The sequence below is a fragment of the Lontra canadensis genome, unplaced genomic scaffold (genome assembly GCF_010015895.1).
Source record: "Lontra canadensis isolate GAN:19392208 unplaced genomic scaffold, GSC_riverotter_1.0 scaffold44, whole genome shotgun sequence".
NCBI lineage: Eukaryota > Metazoa > Chordata > Mammalia > Carnivora > Mustelidae > Lontra > Lontra canadensis.
In genome coordinates, this window is record NW_022631038.1 from 13,028,204 (window position 1) to 13,056,184 (window position 27,981).

A 27,981-nucleotide genomic window follows, 5' to 3' on the forward strand; every position below is an offset into this window, starting at 1 on the left:
CCTGTTTAACTTCGCTCAACACAACCTGTGTGTGACTTCTTAAGCATGGATTCCTATTTTCACAGCAGCTTCTCATCCCCACAGAACTCGTGATCCTCCAGACTCGTTTCGGAAATACCGAATGATATTTTTTTTAAAGTCAGTCAAGAAGGCTTTGTTAGTTCTGAGAGACAGCAGAACAACTCAAACACACGGATTACCTGTCCAATCAGATGCTCTTTTCCCATCAATCAAAAGTATGTATTAATATTTACTATTTGTGGGGAGACACAAAGGAGATTGTGGGGCTCAATTCAGGCTATGCGGGTCTGGCAAGGTTCTCTAAGGCTGTGAGAAGTTCTAGAGACACATCGGTAGATCTGATCTCTAATGGAGAACAGCATGATCTACTTATCTATTCCAGAACTTGGGTCAGGCATAGTCATTTACTGTTCGTAACACACTTTGATCCCCTCACTTGAAAACCGTCACACACTGGAGGCGCCATTATCGTTGGGCCAAGGATGGGAACAGAAACAGACGCCTTCCAACAGGGATACGCCCATCTACTAAATCCTCTGCGGCAGTTGGGTGGGGCTGAGGAAAAGAATGCCCTAGAAGCAGTTTCAGGGCCAAGAGCTAAAAAAAGTACAGCAGGGAGGCCTTTCAGATCTGGTGTCAAGAGCAAGCAAAGGGCCTACAGGGGACTGAATGTCACCCCTGAGGGAAAAGCCTCGAATTTTTAAAAAATATCTATTACATTTAACCAGAAATGTTTGAAAAGCAAATACTGCTAGAAATTTTGCTTCCTAGGTAAATCTTCAACTAAAGTTTATCTTTACCTACATTCATTTGTCTTCTATTGAACACAATATTCCATTTTTAACCTAAATAGAACCAAGTTAGCTCTTGAGGGGAAATGATTGAATTCATCAAGTAAAAGCTTTTAATGGAATCAAATGCACTGAGGGTAAAAGAAGGGGCTCTGGAGTCCGAGGCGGGGCCGGGTAGGGGGGCAGTTTTAATCCTCGCGGCACAGCTCACCAGCCACACGTGCTCGGCAAATATTTTCGTGTCTCAGAAATCTCAATTCCTTTCGCCTCAAGCCAGTCGTCAGGACTGTTGTGGAAGCTGAATTATAACATAGGTCATATTTAGCCCAGTACCCAGCTTCTAAATGGCAATGGGGTCGATAAAGGTAACAATTGAAAAAAAAATCTTTAATAATAATTATTTACTAATAATACTACTGGCAATAATATACCAGCCTTATTTTACATTCTAACACACTACTGCTATTGTAATTACAGTAATAATTATAATAATAGTAATACTATTACTAATAAAAGATAGTGAGGAATGGGAGAACCACTTTGGAAAACTGGCTAAATATCTGCATATGGCTCAGGAATCCCGGGTCCCAAGTAGGTGTGTGTATAAATAGATAGAAGTTATATTTTTATGTGCCCACTTTATCCATGGCCACAGCAAGCCAGCACTGGCGTCAGCCCCACAGCCCGGGACACCAAGGTCATCAGGACCCCCGGTGCCAGGGCCCGCCATGCACCCACACAGTCTGACCTCCTGCTCTTTCCTGCGAGTTCCATCCACTCTGAATCTCATGTGCAGTCTAGCACCTCATTTTTCTTCTGTAAACAATGAGCACATGCTTCTCCTTTGTGGGACCCCTGCCCTTTCTCATCTTTCCCCATCTGGACTAAGATTCCAGGCCTTTCTGAAATCCCACTTCCTTCTACTGCTTTCTGGGCCCAGCCACCTCCACAGAGAGATAGGAGCCCGCCAACAGCTGCCAGTTAGCCTAGTGTCCTGCTGGAGACCAGCATAGGGACTAACTGAGAAGTTTTGTTTCACTCCGTTTGCCTGGAGGACGGAGACAGACATTGCATCGGCAGCAGTGCGTGGCCTGAGGTCCCATGGGATGCACAAGTGACTGCGCAAAGCTGTCCGGGGGAAGCCTACCCCAGGGGTTCAAGGGCCCTAAGTCACAGGAGAAGGAGGTAAGACAGAGCTGCAGACATACCCTGCTAATCACCAATTTGGATGCTTTACCCCATTCCTCTGAGCCCATATTTCCTCCTAAAATATATGGGCATGGTGCTAATCTCCAGGGTGATTGGGAGAATAAGCAGATGTAGTAACACCCACAAAGCACCTGCCCTACAACGCCTGGCCCATAAAGATGCTCCGTGAAGGTACCGAGCTGTGCCGGCTCCCTCTAGGCGCATTTGGGTTGACAAGAAAAGGACCGGCGGGATCAGGCAAACATCTGGGAACTTCAAAATAGAGAAGATACAGAAGAATTCTTCCAGACATGTGCGGTGGCCATCTGTGCTGGGGAAAGATGGTGGCTTGGAGGTCAGAGCCCCAGCTCTGGACTGAGTCTACAGGAGTTCAGATCTGGCCATCAGCTTTCATTAGCTTTGCGCCCTTGTCCTGGTGACCCACCCACTCTGTGTCTCCGTACCCTGGTTTATAAAACAGGGCCGTGGTTTCCTCCTCCTACGGTTGTTGATGACTAAGTGAGTAACCGGTTTATCAGCGAACCAGGCTGGGCAGGTGCCAAGGAAATGGCCCTCTCTCCATATCCTCTCAAGTCCACACTGCCGCAGCGTCCCCACCCACGCCCCCACTCCCCTGGACTAAATCCCCTAAACCACATCCTGGAGACTAACACCTCTCCAGTCACTTTCATGTGTTAATAAAGACATTTTCAGAAATGAAAAAGCCCAGAATTCTTCTAAGTCGGAACTTCAGATCCTCTTTTGGCTGGAAGCGTCTCCATCCACCAGCGCTGGGGGCTGGTTGGGGCTTACCAACCCACAGGGGAAGGGAGGGGAGGTGGGCTTCCCCACCGTTTATCCCCACCCCACCCCGTTCTTCTGCTACTTCTTACAACACCCAACTTGTGGGGCAGGGGGGGTGGGAAGGAGAGGGGAGGAGGGAGAAGGAGGGAAGGACTTGGCCTCACTGGTGCAGTTGGAATCCAGCGTGAGACGTGCCAAGTGCTGGCTTTTTCTCACAGAATGTTCTCCTGGGCTCTTCCGAGACACCCTCCCTGAGCAGACCTTTTGAGCAGCGTCTCAAAGCACTCGAGCCTGGTTCCCTGCACGTCTGGTGGCAGCTGACAGCAGGCAGCCTCCCCTCACGGCCTCTGCAGCCCCTTCTCCCTGCTCTGCCTCAGGGACCCCTCCGGCCAGCATCCGTGTGTTAGATAACGTCCCAGCTTTCCTAACCTTGGCCCTGGGGGTGTTGCGTGGGCATTCTTTGCTCCGGGCCTGGTAGAATATTGAGAATTCTTGACCATAACATAATGTCTCCTAGGGAACAGAACTGCCCCAATTGAAAACCACTGGATTAGAGTATCCCAGGCAAGAGTTAATCAAAAGTTCCAGTGCTTTCTGAATTCCAGGAGACACTCTAAGCTCCCTGAACACTTGGCTTAAAAAGGCGCTAATCCCTTCCCTCCTCTCAACACTCACTAACCGTTTCCGCTCTTATCCCCTGCTTTCTGTTTCTTAGGCTAGAGAGGGTGGTGAGCCAAGAGGGGCAAAACATGGTTTGGGTCACCCCCAGCAACCCTGCACAAATGGCTTTTTTCTTTTGGGGGGCGGTGGTGAGGAGCATTTGTCACTGTTTGTACTCAGCCGTTACTGCAGTTGGGGACACATTCCATTGGAGCACAGCACAGGGACAGGACGAGGGCTCTGTTGATATTAGGTTCAGGGATACCGTAGCTGACTTAAAACAAATGTACATTGAGAAAAATGTACTTACAAATATTTTGAGCATATACAGCTTACTTAATAGAACGAGATTTTGAGGCTGTGCCTGAACTTTTCTGCTGGAGAAAAGTTCCATGTCCTCCTGCCAGGCCTCTTGTTTCATTGCATAGTTACACATAACAGAAAGTGATCCCAGCACACACACACACCTCCCCCCAGGTCCTTTTTCCCCATGATGAAAGGGAATGGGGGAGGAAGCAAGCCTGGTGGGCAGGAAGAAAGGAAGACAAGGGAATAAGAATAGGAATAAGGGAATAAGAAAGTAGTTCAATAATATTTATTTTCAGTGGCATAAAAGACACTCAATATCAAACCTTTGGAACAAGAAGGAAGTTGAACCTATTTACAATGAACTCCAGAGAAGAGATGGGGGAAGGAATGTCATGAAATCTTCAGCAAATGTGCTCTTTTGGTAGCTAATTAACCCGTGTACTTGCAGCATAGATGACATAACAGACCAACTTCACAGATTACTGTTAACGTAAGTTACTAACTAGCTACGTACCATAACTAAACCCGTAGTCTGGAAACACACATGTCAAGGCAGAAGAACATTCCAATTGCTATTGTTCTCTCCAAGGGCATTAGCTCCTTTCCCCTTTCCCACTAGCACATTATACAAAGAGACAAGTTCCTTCAACACTCAAAATACTCTTTTATCAGCTACCTTAAAAATCCCCGCATGTTTGAAGTCCCTGGCCATCAGACACCCAGAGCCTTGTTGAGGCTCTCAGTACTCCCTGCCCAGCAGCGGCCGACCCCTAGCCAAGTGACCACGTGCGTGTTCTGCCGAAAGCGAAAGTGGATTTTTAATAAAATCAAACCTCCCCTCCAGGTGCTGCACTTCCCATGGGTCTACCATGCCCTCGCCACCCTTCCAAGATTTCCAAAAATTCTGAACACAAAAAGCTATTTCATAAGGAGGTGGCACACTCGTTTGGCGGCAAAACCTGACACTTATAGGCTCCTCGGAGTCTTTATCCACTCTGTGTGTGTTCTGTGTTTTGCAGCAGAAACATGAAAGTGTTGATTTATAGGGGGCTCTCCCGATCTCCATCGATGGAGTTCCTTCCATTACATATACTACGTGCAACAAGTTAGCTTTCTTAAATCCCAAAAAGTCGAGGAGTTGGGAGAAAACACTGGGACCGCAGTTTAAGCAAAAGGAGCTAGGGACCGACAGCAGCCTGCCCACGTGCCCAAGTTCTGCTGGAGCCAGGAAAGTTTTGTGGATCTCGTGTACCAGTTTCTTTAGTCTTTCAGGGAAGTGAGAATGTCTGGAACATTCTGTATCCCAGTGAAAGAAGCCAAAGCTCTAAACTCCTCCAGATTCTCCTTACAGGAATTTTCGTTGCGGAAGACTGCGATCCTCCCCATGACCTTAGATAATTTGGCAAGTAATGAATACATATTTTTCCTCTAAGGTAACTCCTTTTCATTAAAAGCATTATGGTTTATGGCGGGGTTGGGGGGTGGGGAGAATAAAAGAAAGGATTGGAAAAGAAGGGCTTATTAGTGTGAGGGCTGCACATGTCAAGTACCAGCTGCTTCCTGACCCAGCAATATTAACAATTTATTGTATTTAGAAAGTGATTCTTTGGATGCAGAGTTTACAGAAAAGTCAGGTGGGACTTAACCTGGGCTCTCCACTTAAGGAGAGCAAAACTTGCCAAAGAAAATGATGTTTCGCGTTTTGTTGTGCCTGATGATGTAAATAAATGGGTGGTCGGCATTGAACTCATCCTTGTGTTGCAGGATTCGCGATCCAGGCACCTCTATGGAATCCCCGCCATCTTCCGCGATCTCTAAGCACACTCTGTGAATAACATTGGAGAGGGCCACTCCCTTGGTCTCTGACATTCCAGAGAAATCAGATGTATTCTCATTAAAGACATTTTTCAGCCCTAGGTTTTCAAGACTAGCTTTGGGATCAACAAGCTTTTCCACCTTAAATTTTGGAATGGAGAGTTTGACTTTGGTGTTGGCCATGGTGCTGGGATTGGTCCACTGCAAGAGCGTCTCTGAGTTGAGCTGTTGTTCAACCTGAAGGACCCAAAGGAGAGGAAATTATTTTTTTTTATTCCCAGCTGTAAGTGATCCTGTTTGATTGAAAACGAAAAGTGCTGTCGTGAGCCCAGCTTGGAAGCAGTGCAGATACTCCACCGAACATGGGGTCAATCAGTCCAGCAGTTTGGGAGTGTGACTAGTTTCCCTTCCAGAGAAGCACCCAGCCACCCAGCCACCCACCCTTCCACAATGGTCCCTTTGCACTGAAATGTCTGAGGGCAGTTCCTGGAAGCTGTAGAGAAGAAACAAATGCATGATAATAATGTGGCATAAATAAGAGTGAAATAAATATAAAAGAAGGGTTTTTACACATACTCTTTCTCGAATGCTTACTTTAACTTTTCTACCAGGAAATCTAGAATATTCATGTACTTGGCGTAGCATCAAAATTTGTAATGCAAATTAAACCTAAAGTTACTCTTTCTAAAATGAGAACTTGAATTGTCTGCAGTCATTCTTGAAGACCTGTGGTGATGAATGTATCCATTTCAGTTGGTGGTTTTAGAAATGAGAGAGAGGCAATGACGCATAAAATGGTTTAGTCATAAAATTCATCACTGAGCAAATCTTAGATGACTCCTTGCCCTGCTCACACCCCACTGGCTAGAGGAGAAAGTCACGCACAAGAGAGAATGACAGTACTTGACTGATATTATCATGCCCCCACCACCACCACTGCACTATAGTTACTCACCTGAAACCCCATTAAGAATCAGTGGCACAGCAAGGTCACAGACTGGACACAAGTTTGTTTGTTTTGTCTTTAGTGAGGGAGGGTCCCCTTGGATTCTCTTGTTAATCTACAATAATTATGTTTTCAATGACTACTGTTTCACTTATGACAAATTATTTTGATCAAAAGATTACCATAAGTAACTAGAATTTTTGAGCCAAAAATTCTTGCCCCCTTGATTTGTGGGAATGAAGAGAGGGGATAAAATTCATCCATAACTCAAAAAAGACTACTCAGAGGAAAAAAAGCTTTTTTCTCTTCCATTATGTATGTGTTATGGGTCAAATCATATCCCCCCCCCAAAATAAACGTGTACATTGAATTCCTAACTCACAGTGCCTTAAAATGCAACCTTACGTGGGAACAGGATCCTTGTAGGTGTCATTCAGATGAGGTCTTAGGGTGGGCCCTAACCTAATAAGACCAGTATCTTTATAAAAAGGAAAATTTTAGACACAGATGCACACACACAGAGAGAGAAAGCCATATGAACACAGAGGCAAAAATTGAAGTGATGCATCTCCAAGCTAAAAAAGGCCAAAGATCACCAGCCCATCTCCAGAAGCTGGGAGAGAGGCATAGAACAGAGTCTGCCTCTTAGCCCCCAGCAGGAATCAAGACCTTGAACTCAGATTTCTAGCCTCTGGAACTGTTAAGAGAATACATCCCTGCTGTTTAAGCCACTGGGTTCGTGGTACTTTGTTACGGCAGCCATAGGAGACCAACACTACATGCATTCTTGCATTTCCCTGAGACCCAAGAGATCAGTTTCATCCATTCTGTACTGTCATCAGAAAAAGGCTGGTATGAGGGTATTTCCCATAAGAGAAAGTGCAATGACCGCAGGAGAAAAGAGACCAAGGCGTGAATTGAGTGAGAAAGAAAAAGAGAGCAGTGAGTAAAAGAGCAATGAAGGCAGTGATGGAGAAAGTGTAACCATCATTAAAGCCGCAGGAGGGATGGAAACTGACTTAGACCTAGATCATCCCCAGGAAAGTCAGGGAGTAACTGACGCATGGCTGGAAATGAAGCAGGTGACCTCTGGGTGCCTCAAAGAGGCTGTCCTTCTCCACAGCCAAGGGCCAAGGCCCAGTTGGAAGGGAGCTAGGGAAGCTGGGAAGGGAGGACCAAGGGGGGAAGAGGTGGCTGGGGAGGGGTTGCTGGATGGAGCTGCCAGAACAGAGGGGAAGTGAAAGCACCATTCACCAGCAGATGAACCAAAGTTTAAACCTCGGGCCTCTAATAACCTACAGAAAGGATAAAGCACAACAAAATCTCATATAGGCGAGTGCATTAGAAGAGCTTTTCAAGGGGCACCCAGGTGGCTCAGTGGATTAAAGCCTCTGCCTTTGGCTTGGGCCCTGATCCCAGGGTCCTGGGATCAAGCCCCGAGTTGGACTCTCTGCTCAGCAGGGAGCCTGTTTCCCTTCCTCTCTCTGCTTGCTTCTCTGCCTACTTGTGATCTCTGTCTGTCAAATAAATAAGTAAAAATCTTTTAAAAAAATTTTTTTAAAAAGAAGAGCTTTTCAAAACCCACAGAATGTACCACATGAAGAGCGAGCCCTAAAGCAAGCCGCAGACCCTAGGACAAATGTGCTAATAACGGGCTCGTGGGTGGTAACAAAGGTACCACACTAATGGGAGATGCTAACAATATGTGCTCAAGGCTAGATCGAGAACACAGATTCCAACTTCCTGGGCTCAGATTCTAATTCAAGACACCACTGATGATCTATGTGACCACAGACCAGTCACCGCCCCCACTGTGCCTCAGTTTCCCCGGCCAACAAGAGCACCGTGATCATTTCCAATGCACAGATGGGCCTGTTGGGAGAAACCAGTGAGAAGGGGCACGTGGGACCTCACAGGCCCTGGGTCCTCACAATTGCCAGGTAAATGTTGGCTGTTTCCAAACAAAGGCCGGGAAAGGACCCTGAGACCCTTGTTAGGCCACACAGAGTGCTGGCCACATGTGTCCAACGCACAGCAGGGGGCGCTGTCGTGTTGAACCCCCACCTCCCTCCTCCTCCTCACCTTCTCTAGGCCTGTGGACTCATCCTCCACGTCCTTGGGGAGCAGAATGAGCATGCTGAGGTGTTTGTTTTGAAAGGGAAGCTCTATGACCTTGCAGTTGATACCATCAACGTTGCCCATACAGAACGTAGCCTCCATGCTCATCATCGGCACAGGTTTGGTGTCCGTCTGGAAGAGGAGAAATTTGGACCGGTTGCTTTTTGAGTTACACAAGCATAAATACACACACACACACACACACACACACACACACACACAGACGTTTTTTCTTGTTATAGTTTCAGACCGTTATGGCTCAATTTCCCTCTGGACCCAAACCATCACAGACTAGCCCCTGAAGAGTTAATGACTTCCCTTGAAAGGTTATTCTCGTGCCTCATAATTCCAATCTATTTCAGGAACTAGACAGAATACTGTACTTGCTTATATAAAACAGGAAAAATAAGACAGTAGGACTGAAAACAGGGAAAGTTTAACTCAGTCTTTATAGATGCTCATAAGTACAAGCTCTTTGAACCATTCCTGGTGGATCTGACTGTATAGAAAGTTCTAGTGCAAACCACATATCTCCTTATGCAGCTCTTCCTGCTAAAACCTGTACTAGAGAACACTCAGCATAGAGCAGGACAAACATCCCATTTGTTTCGTCCTCTGTTCTCCTTTAGGTTTTTCAACCTCTTCCTGTATGGCCAACCCACACTCATCTGAGCAATGAAGAGTCTAGGGTAGAGTTAAGAACCTTGGGTTTTAGTCCCATATGTGACACAAATAGATGCTGAGATCTTGCACAAGTCACTTAACTCCTCTGGTCCTCAGTTTCCTGTCTGTGGAATGAGGGAATCAGACATTTCTGCAAAGTCATCACCTCTGGGGAGGAAGGGAGAAAGACACAGGAGAGGGTGGGCCTGTGTGGGACAGTGCATCTGTTGCTTTATTTTTTTCTTTTAAAATATCTGAATTAAGGCAAAATATAAAGATTTACAAAGCTGATTGCTGGGTATATCGGTGCTTGCTTTATTATTTTCTATAATTTTCTGTATGCTAGAAATATTTAGTAATTTTTTAAATGGGAGTATTAAGGAACAGAACCATCTCAAAGTCGCTTCTAGCTCCAATGCATTCCACACTACTCAAAAAATGGCCTCAGTGCCCAGGCTTTTTTCTTCAAGTCCTTCCTTTTCTCTGTCTCCATTAACATTTGACTTTGTGCCTCTATTACAAAGACACTGATTTTCTGAAGAAAAATTAGTTCATACTCAAGAGTAAGAGACTGATAGAAATTTAGTATGATTTCTTATTTCAATCTACACCTCCCATGGGATATTTGCCTATTAACTGAATCTCTTTTAGGGGAGATTATAAACTTCCTATCAGGAATAATACTGCAGTAAAACTTTTATCTGGGATCTTCAAACAGTAAACTGAATTTCCCCCGACACCTCTCTCAAGCAGAGCTAGACCATATTTTACTTTTTATAACACCTCTATTTCAGTACTTGTCACATGGTTAGAATATTTATTTATGTGACTGTCTTTCCCCCCACACACACACCAGATGGACCACAGTCAAAGCAGAAACCCTGTCTTACTATCTTGGTATATCCCAGCACAACGTAGATGCTCACTAAATATTTGGTTGACAGGTCACTAAAGACTTCGATCCTGCATACAACCAGAAACATAGCTGTGATAGAAAAACATACTACTTTTGAAATAAGCTGCTGGTTCTTCCATTTACTTCTCTTAAAGAAGATACAGATTTGTCTAATAATCTCCATCGAGTTAGACTGCCAGTCATGTGAATTTGCATATAGTTGTGACGACCAAAAACCATCGATTTCACTTATCAGCACCGAACATGGATACAATGACCCCATTTCTGAAACATAAATTGAGAGACATATCTTCTGAACACAGGACTAAATAGAGACCATTCCAGGAAATGTGTGTGTGTGTGTGTGTGTGTGTGTGTGTGTGTGTGTGTGTTCACCTTGTCTGAATAGGCGCTATACCAAACAATGTAACTTCACCAACTTAGTCTACCCTGAAAGGAAACACTATAGAACCAGGGGGATAAGTTCAGTAACATCACTGGAAAAGTTCAGTGGCTACAAAAGCAAAGCAAAGGAAACAAAAGAAAAGTGTGCATTCAAAAGGAGGACGTATCCCCACGTAGCCTTGAGCAGTGTTTTTACTGCTTGCTCAGAGGAAATACAGCAAGATCAATAATATTTCAAATCCTTATTGAGTCTCCGGGATCTGCCATGACCCAGCTTTATGACTGAAATCAAGGTGTTGGCAGGACCCTGCTCTCCCTGCAGGCTGTAGGGGAGAATCTGTCCCATGCTTTTCTCTTGGCTTCTGATGTTTCCCGTGATCCTTCTGGTGTTCCTAGAAGCATCACCTCGCTCTCCTCAGCTTTATGACTGAATCACGGTAAAGGAGCAGCACACACCCCTCCTCCTTTCTGCCCATTCACACTTTGTGAGATGCAAACACTACACATCTGCGTGCTCGGCTCCAAAGCCCACAGTGCCTTCACTGACCATTACCAGGCGTGGGTTGGGTCCGGGCTGGTCCTGCGGCCACTAGGAAACCCACCATCAGCAGACTGTCTTGGGTTTTGCTTACATATAACTTGGGGCCCGTCTGCCAGCCCTTCCCAGGGAGGAGAACCAACTACCAGCAAAACCATCTAACTATTCTGGAGAAGCGTGAGAGGCTCTGGATTACGGGTCTCTGTCTCCTACCTTCCTCCTAGCCAGAGGTCTCAGGAAAAGCACACTGTGTCCTGGGCCTCAGTTGTCCTCACTGGAGTGAATCCCTATGGTCCCGTCTGTTGCTATAATTTTTCAGATCTATAGTTGGGATCCTCCGACGTGCTGCCCCCCTCCCCCATACCTTGTTGATTCTGAACGGGCATTCTTTGGTTTCAGATTCAGGAAATTTCTTCATCCACTTCCCAACGAAGTAGGCAGCATTAACCACGAGCATTTTGGTCTGGTCACTGACACTGTTGTCAGCCAAGATGTTCTCAAAGCGGCCTGCAAACAATTATAGGAAAGCCCAGATTGCACCTGTCATTCTTCCAAACTACATCTGATAGCCACACGTGCGATATCCCCATTTTACAGATGAGGATGCTGAGACATGGTGCTTAAGTCACTGGCCCAGGATGACACATGAGCAAGGTCAGATTCAGGATTCAGAGCTGAGTCTTTCAGACTCCACAGCCTGCACTCCGGAATGAAAAGCCACGAGTGTTATTTTAACCTTTGCACATGCGTTACCTCACAGGGATCCTGGAAGGCCAAGATCATTACCCCCGTTTTATATTTCAGGAAACTGGGGCTCGGGGAGGCTGAGCAGCTCTGGAGGCTCACCAGGCTGGAAAGTGCATCTGCGCAGGACCGGGCTGCACTCTTTATCCCATAGCCCGGCTCACCCGCCCCAGAGGGCAGTGGGGTCATTATGGAAGGATTCAATCCCCAGCAGCCACAAGAGCTCCCTGGGGATAATGCCCTCATAGAACGAAGTCCTCGTGTGAAGAGCACTGACATTTTTCCCAAGGGATTTTCATTTACCAAATCCCCGGGATCTTCCCACTGCTGCTCAGGGCCCACTTTGCAAACCTGTGACATGCACGTGCAGGGCCCTGTCCTGGTTTCCTCTGTCACCACCTTAAAGTCCTTAATACGTTTTTTAATAAAGGGCCGTGCATTTGCATTTTGCACTGAGCTCACGTAACCAGTCTTGCTAATGTTACATGATGGGTTGACTGCTAATCACGTTAAGGAAGGAGCTGGAAGACCAGAGAAGGAGGGGAGCTCATGGGTGGTCGTTCCAACTTAAATCTCAAGCTTCTGACTCTAAATTCAGAGGACTTTTCACTTCTCCAGTAAAATCTTAAGTTTATGAAGACGTTTTTTAAAGGCCCTTATAGAGAAAATACAATCATCAGACAATTCTGGAAGCAAAACTGTTACACAGCAGTTTAAACAGCAACTGCTTTTGCTTATAGATCTTTAAACTGTGCTTAACCTGGTGTTACATATGCCAGTTTTTTTCTTTACATATGAAGGCAAAGAAACATCATTTCAATGACAGATATATACATATGAATACATTCGTGTGTGCGCACACCTAACTATGACTACCATAGATTATCTTGGTGATCATAGATTGTTTGTTATTCTATACATCAAACTTGATCTTCACAGCCACCATGTAAAAATTAATCAGGTAACTTAGGCCCCATTTTGCAGGTCAGTAAACTGAGGTTTCGTTTCCAGATTGAGAAAGCGTCCAGTGACTTCCGCGAAGCCACTATCTGTTAGAAGCACGCTGGGGAGCCCAGCCAGGTGGGTGGGAATGGAAGCACCAGGAATTCCTGCCAAGCGTAAGATGATGTAGGACATGCCCGGGAATCCATCCACATGTTTGATGGGCTGGAAAGACAAGAATTAAGCCCGTCTACTGAAAACATCCGAGGAAGCCTCCAGATATTCAAGTTGATGCTTAGCAGAAAATTCATGAGAAGATAGGGTCCAGGTAAGGAAATGATACTTGCCATCTGTGAGATCCTTGATTGACTCGTTGATCTGACCTTTTGTTTCTTCCAATTTTTCTTTGAAGTCAACAGTTTCCATTTCCTTTGCATAGGGTCTCTTCGTAGAGCTCATGAACTCCTGAAAAACATCCAGTTTATAAAATCACAAAGTACCTAAAGTCCACAGTCAAACCATTGCCTCCTGCCATGATTCTAACTAACGGATTGGTAAGTGTCCAGGTTGGTGAGTACCCTTTCAAAATGTGAAACACTGTACAAATGGAAACTTCGCGTGGAAATCAATGAATGTTCTTCGCATGAAGTGTGTCATTTCTTTAATTATAAGGCAATATCAATTATTAAAATCTTCCATCGGGGCACCTGGGTGGCTCAGTGAGTTAAAGGCTCTGCCTTCGGCTCAGGTCATGATCCCAGGGTCCTGGGATCGAGCCCTGCATGGGGCTCTCCGCTCAGTGGGGAGCCTGCTTCCTCCTCTCTCTCTGCCTGCCTCTCTGCCTACTTGTGATCTCTGTCTGTCAAATAAATAAATAAAATCTTTAAAAAAAAAAAAAACAAAGCTTCCATCATTGTAGTAGCAGCTTTGAGGTAAAAAAGGAACACTATACTAAATGTACGCAACAATTATAATATGAATTCCAAATTAGAAACATTAATATGTGCTATATATATACACATATATAGCACATATTAATGTTTATATATGTATATCTATATCTATATCTATATCTATGTGTGTGTGTGTATGTGTGTATCTCACACCTGAGATATTTTTTCTTCTATTCTAAGAGATATATATATTTTAGAATAGAAGAAATGGGGGCACCTGGATGGATGCCTTCAGCTCAGGTCATGATCCCAGGGTCCTGGAATCAAGCACAGCACCGGGCTCCCTGCTAAGTGAGGAGCCTGCTTCTCTGTGTCCCTCTACCTACTGCTTTGCCTACTTGTGCTCTCTGTCTCTCTAAATGAATAAATAAAAACTTCTTAAAAATTTAAAAAACAATATAAAATACTCCAAAAGGAATCTAACCTCAATTTATATTTAAAAAAAAAAAAAGAATAGAAGAAATGTACAGAAAAGAGAACTCTGTGAACAGAAAACTCCTATCCTCACTGAAATCAATACAGACTCTAGAGAAAACACAGCAGGGAGTCCACAGCATGTCTGCTAAAAATGCAAAACCCCAAGTCCCATCCCTATTGATCTTGATTCCAGTGATCTGAGGCCAGGAATGTGCACTTTTAACAAACACTCAGGTCATTCTGATTGGGGGGGTGGGGGACCTCCTGCCACATTTGTCGATTCTATTACCAGTAAATTTGTAAATGATACACATCTAGCAGGAGGAATGGAAAGCAGTCTTTAAAAAAAAAAAAAAAAAGTCTTTCAGGGCGCCTGAGTGACTGGATCCCTTAAACACCTTACTCTTCTTTTCTGCTCAGGTCATGATCTCAGGTGCATTAGCTCAAGCCCCAGGTAGGACTCCACACTCAGCACAGCATCTGCTTGTCCCTTTCTCTCTGCTTCTCCTCCTTCTCTCTCTCTCTCTTTTTCTAAAAATAAATATATAAATAAATTTTTAAATAAATAAATAGGCTTTAAAATTCTTTCAATTCCAAGTTTGGTTGAAATGACTCAAAATGTGGGATGGAAATTCAACCAAATGAGATGTATCTGATTCAATGTCCTGCGCACGGGGCGCTCCGTGAATTGCTTGAGAGCAGCTGTTTAGCCTTAGCCATTTTGCTTCTGTTAATGGCAACGCAACCTTGGGACTGAGTGTTGCCATTGACAGAGAGAGCTGGCACCACCTAAGAACCCTGAGCCCCAGCAAGATAAAGGACCTCCCGCTGCTCACAGCTAGCTGCAAAATGTATTAAGCATCTCCTTCAGGACCACCTAGGGAGCTTTTTAAATTTTTCCATACTCAGACCTCAACTCCCATCTCAAGATATATTTTTTTTTAATGCCTGGGTGATTCCTGGCAGAAAAGAAGGCTATGTATATATGTCTTCACACAATACAAATATAGCCACAATAACATCTACATCTAGTGACTCATATCCTCAAAAAATCTTGACCAGGGGGCACCCGGGTGACTCAGTGGGTTGAGCCTCTGCCTTCAGCTCAGTTCATGCTCCCAGGGTCCTGGGATCGAGTCCTGCATCGAGTTCCCTGCTCTGCAGGGAACCCACTTCTTCCTCTTCTCTCTTCTCTCGCTATCTCTGTCACTATCTCTCTAACTCATCAGATGAAATTAAAAAAAAAAAAAAACTTTAAAAATATGACATAAACTAAAAAAAAAAAAGACTAGAAAAACAAGCAGTATGCAGAAAGTAGTAAAACTATGGTAAAATATTTAACTGGCAATCTATCTTTTAGATGTGGAAAGCTTGAAATTCTGACCATGCAAACACAAACGGAATCAACTCTCTGCTACTAGAGAAAGAACCTCTATATCGTAGTCCAGGATGCTGGCTTTGTGTTTCAAACACAGATTCTACGAAATATGATGACACACTCTGGGGTCAAGGGTAAGGATACTACAGTGTACTTTATATGAGTCCTTCAAGAAACAGCTGAAATTAAACCCCTAGGCCTACCTCGGACAGATGCCCACATGACCAGCCTAGGAAAGCAAACAAAACCAATTTGTGACTGATTCATACAGTTGCTATTTTTCTTATTGATTTTGAGAGATGTCAAGAGAACATTGTGTGCATGAACAAATGAGGTGGAGAACTTAAAATGTTGACCCGGGCCAGATGCCCTGCTATTCAAGGAGAAAGAGGTTTAACTCATGAGCTGTCTCGCATCTATGGAGATACACTTACTAGAGAGTTAATACCCCATTCTCTATTTCTCTCAGTGAGGAAGCTAGGAGGAAAGGTGAGATTTAGGTGTGTTTGAGAGGAGAAAGGGAAACCCACAAGCTTCTCTGTATTTTGAGCTGTGTTGTGACTGCGAGGCGATTCTAGCTAGAAGTGATTTCCACAATTTGCAGCCTCTCTGTAGAGGCCGCTTTTAGGCAATCAATTTGAGCAATGGAAGCCTGAGAAAGGTAAAGGAGCCCACAGGACCCCCTGCTCCTTGGCTGAATACAAGCAACCCCATTAGGCGACCCCCTTCAAAATATCCACAAGCCCTAGCTGACACATGGCCTGCTTACGCCCAGTCTCAGGTACCACAACAGGAAAATTCCATATGTTCCATACCCCCTCACCTGCCCCTTAACTAGAGCCCCCCATCACTGCCTCGGGGAGGACAGTCTCTCTCTTGCTGTCCTTCCCACCACTCCCTTGCGGTGTATTCAGTAAACGTCTATCTCCGTCACTCTGCCTTGTGTGAAGTTGCCCACATTCGGCGGCCCCCCATCATATCGGGAGACCCACCCCCACATTCTCCACTAGAACCGATTTATTTCTGATAAGCCTGAAATCCTAGAAGTGAATTTCACTAACAACAAAGTTGTGGGTCTAACCACGTGAAAATGTCATGCCTGGTAAAAAGCTAAATCGTGCTCCTTGCTTTAACCCACTTACTGTAGAGGGGTTCAGAGATTTGTCTACGTAGAGCCGTTTGATTAGTTTCAGAGAGTAAAAGGAACTAAGTTTGTTCACATCCGATGTTACTGTTTGAAATCCAAAGGGTACATCTTTGATATTTTCAAAATGAAGGACCTGTGAAGAGAAAAAAATCCATTACCCATGAAATATTGCCTCTTCCTACCGCAGTGGATACAGGACAATGATCCACCACCTGGGGGGCGGGGGGTGTCAGTATCTCCCTGCTCATTTGCCCCCATAAAGGAAAGCTTTTCAACCGAGTATTATTGACATTTGGGGCTGGATGATTCTTGTTGGGGTGCTGTCCCGGGTACTGTAGAATGATAAGCAGCATCCCTGGCTGACTTGGTGACCCCAGCACTCCTTCCTCCATTTGTGACAACCAAAAATGTCTCCTGGCATCACCAAATATCCCTGGGATGGGAGGGGGCGTGGAACTGTCCCAAGCTAAGAAACACTGCCATTAAAGTCTTCTCTTTATTCAACTTTGGGGAAATTTTGCCCATTCTTCAAAAGGATGTCTCTAATGCTCATACAGAAGGCTTTCTGAACTCGGGAACGAGTAAAGCTGCGTTATAATGCCTGTCCAACTGAGACACAAGAAGAGAGAGAGGAGTACCAAGAGAGACAATCATTAGACAGGTATCAGATTTGGGGATAGATGTGTCTCCAGCCAGGGTCTTTCTAGCCCCTTCAGTTGCTCTAACCAAATGTGCTGAGGCATCGCTGATAAAAGGCAGCCACCATCCACGGTCGCCTGCCCTCAGTGGGCTACAGTCACACAGCCCTGCCTTGGATCCCAGCCTGTACCCACTAGAAATGCCGTCTTGCCGAGCTCTTCCGAGCTTCACGTTCCCCTCTGTAAAAGGGACTGAGAACACCTACTTTTCTGACTTGGTATAACTATTATGGACCTTGCATGTAAAACACGTAAAACATCGTATGGTTTCAAAAATGGTAATAATTATTCTTATACTAATATTCAAAGTCACTTAAAACTAGGATGTTATCTTCTGGAAGGCTTGATTCCTTCCATTTTGTTCCTAACTCTTCTTTTGTTCCAACCAATAGCCCAGCAGCTCCTCTGCTTCTTGGTGCCCCAAAACATGATGTCAGCATAAGGCGATCCTCTCCTCACTCTTAAGTTAGAGCAACTGCCCTGATTGCCACACTTCAGGTAATGTCACGAAATAGGCACAATGTCTGATGACCCAAAAACCTTGGTACAGCAGGGTCACATTGGCTGGTCCAAGGCAGTGCATTGCTCTCATGCCTAATGGCAGGTAAAAAGACCAGAAAATTAAAGAACCCAGGTAACTGCTTACCAGGAAAACAATTGTAGGTACTGAAAAGAGCTTTATTATTAATATTGAGAACAGACCCACTACCAGGAAGTTATCTTTACTCTCCCTTCTCTAATGGGAAATGAGAAGGAAGAAGGAGAATTGGGTGGGGATTAAGGGGTGGGGGAGTCAGGAGTGAAAGATGGGTGAGAAGAAACCGGTGTTCTATCCACAACTGAAGTTTCTTTTTCAAGCCCTGGTCAGTTTTGAGTGTAAATTCTTCATTCTGACCCAAATAATATTTTGTGGGTGTACTTCCTAGGGATTTATGGATATAAGAAGATGTTCCTTTTTTTAGTGCTTGTGAGTTGATGGAAAAAAAGATTCTGTTGAATCTAAAATGATCAACATAAAAATCATATTGGAATGGAAGTAGAAGCACATCTACTTACTAAGAGGGGGAGATGGGTAAAGGGGAAAAAATTTCCAGGCATAAAATAAACAATTCATGCAAATTTAATGTACAGCAGGGTGACAGTGACTAATAATACTGTATTGTACATGTGAAAGTTGCTAAGACAGTGGGTCTCCAAAGTTCTCACACAAGAAAAAAAAAATGTGTAACAATGTAAGGTGACAGATGTTAACTCGATTTACTGTGGTGATTATTTCACAATATACGCAGATATCAAATCATTAACTTGTACACCTAAAACTAATGTGTTATATGTCAACTATATCACAATTAAAAATAATGATAAACTGAAATAAAGGTAAATGAGTACTTAAAATGTAACAATCTGGAAGATCACCTCATTTGAAGGTCTAAGAATTTTACAAAGCTAGACAGTCAACCATAGCCAAAAAAAAAAATCTCTAAAAAAATACACACACACACACACACACACACAATTCGCATCTGCATACAACTATATACATATATGGGGGAGGGGGTGACATCATTTTAGTCCATTCTTCTCGAATGGGATATTCTGAAACATAAGAAAGAACAATCCGTCTTCTTATTCATCCCTGTTGCTTGAAGGTAGAAAATTTTAAATGTTATTTCTGTACCAACATAAGTGCAGATGTATTTATCTAACAGGGATATATTACTGTATTATAGAGTACATGTGGATATATTACTATATTATAGGGGACAATATATTATCGAGTAGAATGCAGTTGAACCTGCATCTTAAAGCACGATGCTGTCAATAAATTTTGTGCATAAAACAGGGGGTATGTGCAGGAGCACATTGAACAAACACCATCGTGATTGATCCTTATAATGTAACAGGTAGACTTGCCGAAGGCCACCCATTAGTATAAAGATCGTGATTGCCTAGCAGGTCCCTTGTTCTCCATCACAGCACAGTACTTGTAAATGTGGGCTGCAAGACAGATTAATGAACTTTCACATATAAAGACTGATTAAGAGGGTGCTAGAAAAGGCACAACTCTCAATCCCAAGCAATTTTCTCCAAGGGCCCCCATTCGTTTCTCCCAAGGCACGGCCTATGTGTTCTAATAAGCCTGTTGGCACTCAAAGCAGAAACAAGGTATGGAGCTTACCTGTCCAATTTCATCTGCCGTGTCCCCTTTGGCGCCTACTTGAGCAAGGGACAGAGAGGTGGAGAGACAGATTGGAGAGAAGAGGACATTGCCTGCTGGCTCCTTTTCACACAGTTGTTTGAACAGGTCAACCGCAAAGGCTGAATTTGCCAGTCGGAGAGCATCCATTGTGGGCCTGGAGCAAAGGACAAGGATGAGGTGATTTCAGTTGACAGTTGACAAGACTGATCAAAATCAGTTGGTTTTAGTGACCAATTTTGTTTCAGTTAAGACTTAGGTTAAACCATATAGAATTAACATTTTTGAAGATGAAAAACAGTCAAATCACAGCAGTTCTGCAAGGTTCAATTTAACATTTAGTAAATGTTATGGGTTAAATCGTGTCCCCGCAAAAAGATAGGTTGAAGTCCCATTCCTGGGTACCTGAGATCTTATTTGGAAATATGATCTTTGCAGATTCAATCAAGTTAGGGTCATTAGGATGGCCCTAATCCAATATGAATGAGGTCCTTGTAAGAACAGGAGAAAAGACACAGAGACAGACATGTGCAAAGGGAAGATGGTGTGAGGACACCCTGGGAGCAGGCCACAGACAGCGAGGAGGAGAGCAAAGTGATGCTTCTAGGAACACCAGAAGGATCACGGGAAACATCAAAAGCCAAGAGAAAAGCATGGGACAGATTCTCCCCTATAGCCTGCAGGGAGAGCAGAGTCCTGCCAACACTTTGATTTCGGACTTCTGGTCTCCAGAATTGTGGGAGAATACATTTCTATTGTCTTAAGCCATGCAATTCTGTGGTTCTTTGTTACAGCAGCCCTAGGAGACTAATAGAGCCAGTAATGCCTTAGGAGGGCAGCTAGCACATAGCAATATTGAACAAACACAGCGGTTACTGTTTTTGTCATGAGTATATACCTACGGTGTGGAAGAACCCACACGCAGTATTAGATGTACCAACTGAGTCCCTCCTTCTCTGAGTCTGCAACTCCGTTGGGCAGATATGGAGACAAAGAAGTAAATGTGGGGCTTCCCCACATCCCCACATTCCCCACACTGTGACATGTGAGCAGTGCAACAAGTCAGAGGAGTTAAAGAAAAGAGAGAAGGTGGGTTCAGCTAAAAATATAGCGCCTGGGGAACTAGAGAGAACAATGAGTAGGCACCTAGTCTTGTCTGAGGACTCTCATCCTGATGCATGTTCTCTAAGTGGTGTCCAGAGACCCCTGGCAGCCCCTAAGACCCCTTCAGTGGGTCCATTTTCAGGGGCACCTGGCTGGCTCAGTCAGCAGAGCATGCGACTCTTGATCCCTGGGTCACGAGTTCGAGCCCCTTGTTGGGCATAGAGATTAAATAATTATTTTGATTTCATAATAACTTTTAGGCATCATCTTTTTCATTTTCAATCTCTCACAAATATGCAGCAGAGTTTTCCAGAGGCTGTTTGATGTGTCTTCTCTTACAAATACAAATATTACAAAGATTTAAAGAAAAGAAATAACAATGTTACTCATCTTCCTGCAATTTTTTTCCTTTAGAAAACAGTTGTTTTTTCATAAAAATATGTTATTCATGTTAATACATCATGGCTATATTATAGTCATTTTAATAAATTAGTAAATACTTCAAAATTTCTCCAGTTTTAATTTCTAATTCGGGAAGTATGGATAGACATATCTGACATCAGAAAAAAGAAAGGAAAAGAAAAGAAAAACAGCTCTTTGGGATCCTCAGTAATTTCTTTTTTAAGATTTTATTTATTTATTTGACAGAGAGAGAGAGAAAACACAAGTAGGCAGAGTGGCAGGCAGAGGGAGAGGGAGAAGCAGGCTCTCCACTGAGCAGGGAGCCCAACATGGGGCTCGATCCAAGGACTCTGGGATCATGACCTGAACCAAAGGCAGACGCTTAACCAGCTGAGCCACCCAGGTGCCCTGGATCCTCAGTAATTTTTAAGAGTGTAAAAGGGTCTTGAAATTTAAAAGTTTGAGAAACGTTCTATTGAAAGGTCCACCCATCTGTCCAATCCAGTAGTTAACGATCAAGCCGAAAGGCACCTGGATAACTCAAGTGGTTGGACCATAACCCTTCCTAGAACGGAGCAGAGCGTCATGGACTCCGCAGGCTCAGCCTGAGCCCAGGATAGAGTGTGTCTATGGGCCACAGAACGATATTACTACCCCTGACTGGCTGGTGCACAGGCCAAGATTTGAAGTGTTCCCTCAAAGCCGTCAGGTACTGTGTAGTCACACACAGAGACAAGAAGAGTGAACATGACATTGAAGGACCTCTAGGAGGACATGTTCTCCAGCATCAGACAAAATATCAACACTCAGGACAGAGGGCTTCCTTCCAAAAGGACCCAAAGAGCTATTAGAGAGTCAATACATGAATAGGATCTCAACTGTGTACCTTATGCTTGCACAGAAATTAAAAATTCAAAGATGTGATAAGAAGATCAAGGAATGAGCCCCTGGTCTACAAATATGTTTTCAGAATCCTGCCTTTTGTGGGACATGTGGCTTTTGTGTAGGATGGATTCAAAAAGATTATAATATATATCTCAGAGTCTGTAAAAGCAAATTCATTAGCAAAAAAAAAGTTTTGTTGACCTGTTCATGCTCGCTGGTCATCTTCTTCCTTCATTTTATGTCCCTGATAAGAACAGCTAAGTGAGCTTATGTCAGTGTTCTCACTGAAAACCTACTACAAGGTAACCTTCAATCTTATATTTCTTTGGGGCCCACGACCTTCCCCTCTCTCCTCAGGAGTGGGTCTGAGCGGGTTGACAGCCCACTCCCAGGCAAAGCAGCCCAGAGTCAGGTGTGAGGGCAATGAGACACAAACAGACACATATGGGGTGTTTTGATGAGTAGGACCACTGCAGGACCACTGCATGAGTAGAAGAAACCTCACAAAAGGTTAGAGGGATCCACATGGAGTCCTCTGGCTTTCTCCAGCAGCAAATTTAACATTGGTGCTGACTTCATCTACAGCTAACATTCAACCTGAGTTACTTTTCCATCAAAGAGAGAAGCCTAGGGGCACCTGGGTGGCTCAGTGGGTTAAAGCCTCTGCCTTCAGCTCAGGTCATGATCTCGGGGTCCTGGGATCGAGCCCCACATCGGGCTCTCTGCTCAGCAGGGAGCCTGCTTCCTCCTCTCTCTCTGCCTGCCTCTCTGCCTACTTGTGATCTCTGTCAAATAAATAAAAATAAAATCTTAAAAAAAAAAAAAAAAAAGAGAGCGAGAAGCCTAAATGAGCTATCTCTTCATCAAAGAGAAAAGCCTCAACCCAGGTCCCTGGAAACTTCTCAGAGCTTTTACAACTTGAGGCCTAATCACTTTATTATCAATATGAAAATATACCAGCTCCACTTGAACAAACATCAGTAGTCCTTCCCAGCATGTATTTCCTACCATCGCAGAAGAAATATTTGAATAATTTTGCATAATCAATAACAAACTTTACTTTTCAAGTTGGTTTTCCTTCTTGTGTATCAGTCCTTGGAGTAATCTGCTAAGAGAATTTTGACTCAAACCCCTGGACGTGGATTGAAGGGTAGGGAAATGTTCCTTTTGTTCAAGTGAAGCACTCTTTCTTCATGCTTTATAGCATTTGAAGATAAATTTAGTCTAAACGGTTCTATGCGAGTAGATCAGTAGATCAGTAAACCACTGAGATCGCAGTGGTTTTTAGCACAGTTGATTACACAATATAATTAACACTGTGTTGCAATTCAAACCTCAGAGTCAGGCCTCTGTTGGAAAATATGAATCAGTCCACATCTATCAGCTGAGGCTTTCCCAACAGGGGGACCCTCCCTTTCAGGAGTCTATTCCTCTGCCGCAAGAGTCCTCAGTGCATGAAGTGTGCCTTCTTATCCGTGTGCTGACAAGCTCCTTTCCCAGAAAAGTCTCCTTCGAGTTGGGGAGGGTCATGCAGCCCTTTAATATCTGAGGTCCCAGAGATAATGACATTGTTTGATGCTTGACAAGGGAAGCAGAAAATGACTGCACGTGCAAATTGCTGTAGCTGCAAGCAGTCACCAAGCAAGTCATCAATCAGACATTGCCTGGCAAATCTGAACCCCGGCTTGGTGATGAGTACCAACTGACCTAAAACACTTAAGGCTGATCTGGTCTAAGGTAGTTCCAACGGATGACTTTGGCCACAGTCCATTACCACCTCCCTGTGCTGCAAGATTAAGCATGCAAACAAATCTCAGCAACGTTAGCAACACGAGCCCGGGGAAACCCATCAGGTCCTACACAGACCATTTCGGCTAAAGAATGCTATGAAAATTACGCATGCAAGAGTAGAAATTAGAAAAGAGCACAGATTAACAAATCCTACATAATAAATGTACATGTCTAATGACCTATGTGCACAGCGCTAAATCGCTACAACTTTTTTGGTTTTACTTTTCACTTTGTTACTAGAGAACTTCTTTCATTTTCATGAAAACCTTCTGACAATTGTAACAAATAAGGAGAATTTCCTAACAGCTCTAACAGAGAAAACACTACATCTCTTTGTAGCTTAAATGTTTAAGAGGCACTTTTATGTTAACCAGAGAAAAGTGAGATAGAAATTTAAGTAAGAAATGCAAATGCAACAAACAGAAAGTTGTCAGAATTTATTGCAAAGTGGCCTGTTGTTTGCGTTGAATCCTAAAATCATAGATCTTTCGAGTAGGACAAGATCTTGGAATGGATCTAGTCTGGCTCCTCTCCCTCACGTTACAGATGAAGAAAGTAAGACGGGCGGAGATGAAGTGATTGTCCCAGGCCACCCACATGGGGAGTGAGAGTGGCAAAACCAGACCTTCCTTTCCACCTGCTGCCAGGCGCGTACTCCCCACCACACCTCATCACCTTCCCTCTCGGTAATTGTGTCTTCACTGGCATGCGTTCTCTCGGAAGTCTTCAGAGTTCCAAAAATCTTACATGTCCTCAATTACCCCTTCAGAGACACTGAGAGACTTTGCACAGGTTTTTTTGTTGTTGTTTTTTTTAATCCACACAAAATTTTTCTTCCCATTTTCCAAGAAACTCTTGTTCTCTTCCTGCTCTTTACATCGCAACCTACAAGTCCAATATCGCTTTCATTTAATAAGTGTTACCGGGGGACCTCCTGTGTGTCAGGCGCTGAGCTAGACGTTGGGAAGTCACTAGTGAACATACACGGTTCCTGCCTCTGTGGAGCCGTCGTGTGGCACGACGCGTGTGGTGGGGTGACCAGCATTTGGATGGGAGCCCAGTTACTGTGGGAGCCCTCAGGGGAGAGAGCCCGCTTACAGTAAAATCTTAGTGAGGTCACTTCAGAGACAGCTCCGTCCAAGTAAGTCACACGAAAGCAAGTCCTGAGGAAGAAGTAGGAGTTGGCCAAGCAAAAACGTGTGCCAGAGAGAACGGACCCAATTCAGAGACTGCAGGGTATCCCAAATGAGTAGAGACACACACACACTGGGAGGTGAGCAGGTCCGTGTGCTCGCTTCTCTAGACCTACTACCAGTCACTGGCCCCCACATAAAGATTCCTACAGTTTTTAATGCATCTAAGTCAATGGTCCTCGAGCTTTTCATCTGTAGATGAAAAATGAAATGTAGACTATTTGGATGAGATAAAGACCATGTGGGTAGGTTGACCATATGTCCCGCTTTGCCTGGGACAGTCCTGGCTTATCTGTGTTGTCCTGACATTAGCAAGAGTGCCCCTTTCACTCTCAAACATGTTGTATTTGAACAAGATAAGTTCACTCTATGTATAGATCCATTCTTCTACACCCATCTGTGCGCACACACACAAACTATGTGCATGTTTTGTTCATTCCTTAAAAACTATTTTTCACTGTGTCACGTTATTGTGGATATCACTTAGCCTAGCCAGCCTCAGTTTACAGATGAAGAAAAATGTGGTAAAAAAAAAAATCGGTATTTGGTCTAGGCCGTCCCTAGGCAATGTCTTGAGGAAGTTTGCCTTGTTGTAATAACAACCCTGGGATGCCTGAAAACACAGTCTCTGCCGTCTGCACTCACGAGAAGAAAAAGTCAGAGCCAGATGAAGAAAATCGGAGATCCTGCAGCTTCTGCGGTGCGGAGGAAACGTGTGAAGATTAAGGGAAGTTATGAAATGAGTAGATGTGTGTGAAAAGTGCTTGGTTAGCAGGACAGAACAGCGCAGCTATTAGTAATAAGGTCAATTGCTTAATCGCCAAAGGTGGGGGAGCCTGTCTATGCTCAGATACTCCGCGTAGAGCCTGATCTTGACCACTGAGCTGCCCGACAGCAAACTAGAACCGGGCTTGCTGCACCAGAATGACCGAAATTGCTCAGACTGCATAACTTCAAAGTCCAGCAGAGGGACTGAAGAAGCAGAATTCATGGCGTTAGGAAGCAAAGAAATAAACCCACTGAGTCATACGGAGAATGCTTGCTTCAGGCAGGCATCCATCTCTCCACCCATCAGGGAACGCATCAAACACTTGCACAGACTGGTGGGGCCTGAGGTTTGAGACCCGCCTGATTCTGTTCAAAACCTCTTTGGTGACGCAGGGGTGAGCAGGTCGGTCAGAGTACTTGGGGCATCATGGCCACAAGCTGTGAGTTGGAAGGCCGGGATTCTCCTTCATCTCCGCACGTATAAGCTGTGTGAACAGGGACCCACGTCCCCTCTGTGACCCTCCACTCCTCATCCACACTGCGAAGGGCCGAGCCGGGATGGAGGTAACCCCTCAGCTCTGCGAGCCCGTCCCTCCTCTGAGTACAAGCCAACAGAACAGCCTGGCCTGTGAAATTGATCTGTATTAGGATACTCTCCAGTGACGTCATAAAAACCGCAGTGTCTGTGAGGAAGAGACTATGACCCGGCCTATTTGAAATGTTGCCCAAGAGCACACATGGGAAATATGTAACTTGTTTCAAGTGTCCCGAAACCCAGAAATAGGGAGAGAGAATGCTCCCTGCCTGGAAGGACGTGTGGTTAGTAAGCGAACGCCGGCTGGGGGCTTAACAGTGCCGAAAAGAAGAGCGGTTTCAAAATCAGACTCTCACCCGGCCGGGAGGGTGAGCCGGAAGCTCAAACACCTTCCAAGTCCTTCCAGGTTCTCAGCACCACGCCCTTTCTGAAAACCAGCATTGCAAAATTCATTTCGAATTCCCAGATAGGACTGAAAAGGTCCTCGGAAAGAGGGTCCCCTCCAGAAATCACGGTCGCACAGCCCCCCCGACCACCACCCAGACCTCCAAGCCCTGTTGTCTCTTCCTACTCGCTCCTCGTCCCACTAAGTGATTTCGCTCCCTACACGGCATTCCTGGTTCCCAAAGGCCCGAGAACTCAAAGCGCTGCTCATGTCAGGGTGGGCGGGCAGTGGCGCGACAGCTCACAGCGTGTGCCTGACCATAACCCTTATGTCAACTTCCTTCACCACCTCGCAGCAGCTCAAATCATGATTCGGTTGTAAGAATCTTCCTGAAAAGGGGAATCACCAGCCCTGCCACCGCGCTTTGCTTACCTGGAGTCACAGCTATCCTGGAAAATGCCCGGCAAGGGAAAAGGAAAGTGAGGGCCGTGGAAGGACCTTGCAGGAGCAACCCTCTGTGGGGCAGAGGCGAGGCTCGCTCACCTGAACCCGCACCACGCCCTCGTGACCACTCCCAGCCTGGCTCCCGCCGCCCTCCCACTCCTACACTCCCGGCTCTTACTCAGGCCTCTTGGCAGCTGGTCCCTGAGTGAAAAAAAAAATGATTCAGGCTGAAGTTTCTGTTGCCTGCACAGCTTCCAAAGGCCTCCGACGTGCTCGGGCAGGAAGGGCTGTCGGTGGCTCCTGCCTTGGGCTAAATGCATACATCCGCAGGTACACAAGGGCAACCCTGGGAGGCCACGTGGGACCAGAAGATGAAATGCATGAAACAGAAGGCATATGTGACGGTCGTAATGATTCACACTTCTCAGAGAGGGTGGTGCCCCAAAAAGCTCTCCAACCTCCACCTTTCCATGTCAACTGGGCTAGCTTATCCTTCCAGAACGCCAAAGAGGTACTACCTATTAAACAGAGCGGCGATCACAAAAGAAGAGGGTCTATAAATTAAATAAATTCTGCTTAGCAAAATATGTAATACCAAGTTGATAGGACAAAGTGCTGCGTGAAGTTCCCAGTGATGAGGAGGACACAGCTCTGTCTTCGCGGAGCCTGCATTTCCTGCCCCCCCACACCCCACTGCTCCTTCATTGGGGGGGACCCTAATCTGTTCTCAGGAAAGCACCTCCAACTAAGCCAGCTGCTTCCCTGCTGTGCTCACCTAAGATTCCCTATTATTCGTTTACCACACTTTCCCGATCAGCTGTTTATTGCACGGCCTTCTCTATCCG

At 44.9% G+C, this 27,981-nt stretch overlaps 1 protein-coding gene across 1 annotated transcript; it reads right to left on the minus strand.

Annotated features, from left to right (window-relative positions):
• Positions 1-5,334: 5,334 nt before the first annotated feature.
• SERPINB5 (serpin family B member 5) lies at positions 5,335-27,225 on the minus strand. Its single transcript, XM_032872271.1, has 7 exons — positions 27,125-27,225; positions 19,612-19,786; positions 16,730-16,867; positions 13,187-13,304; positions 11,518-11,660; positions 8,617-8,784; positions 5,335-5,825 (listed from the first exon to the last, which is right to left on the minus strand). The coding sequence occupies exons 2-7, from the start codon at positions 19,777-19,779 to the stop codon at positions 5,433-5,435; spliced, it is 1,128 nt and encodes a 375-aa protein (XP_032728162.1). The 5' UTR covers positions 19,780-19,786; positions 27,125-27,225; the 3' UTR covers positions 5,335-5,432.
• Positions 27,226-27,981: the final 756 nt, after the last annotated feature.

What these genes read in the sequence shown, in the direction of transcription:
- SERPINB5 (XM_032872271.1), bottom strand. Translation starts at nt 19,779, where the DNA reads ATGGATGCTCTCCGACTGGCAAATTCAGCCTTTGCGGTTGACCTGTTC. An exon ending in AATCAAGGATCTCACAGATG is followed by an intron (nt 11,661 to 13,186) that starts GCAAGTATCATT and finishes AATTGTTTGCAG; the next exon opens with GCCGCTTTGAGAACATCTTG. An exon ending in GCCCGTTCAGAATCAACAAG is followed by an intron (nt 8,785 to 11,517) that starts GTATGGGGGAGG and finishes CTCCTCTTCCAG; the next exon opens with ACGGACACCAAACCTGTGCC.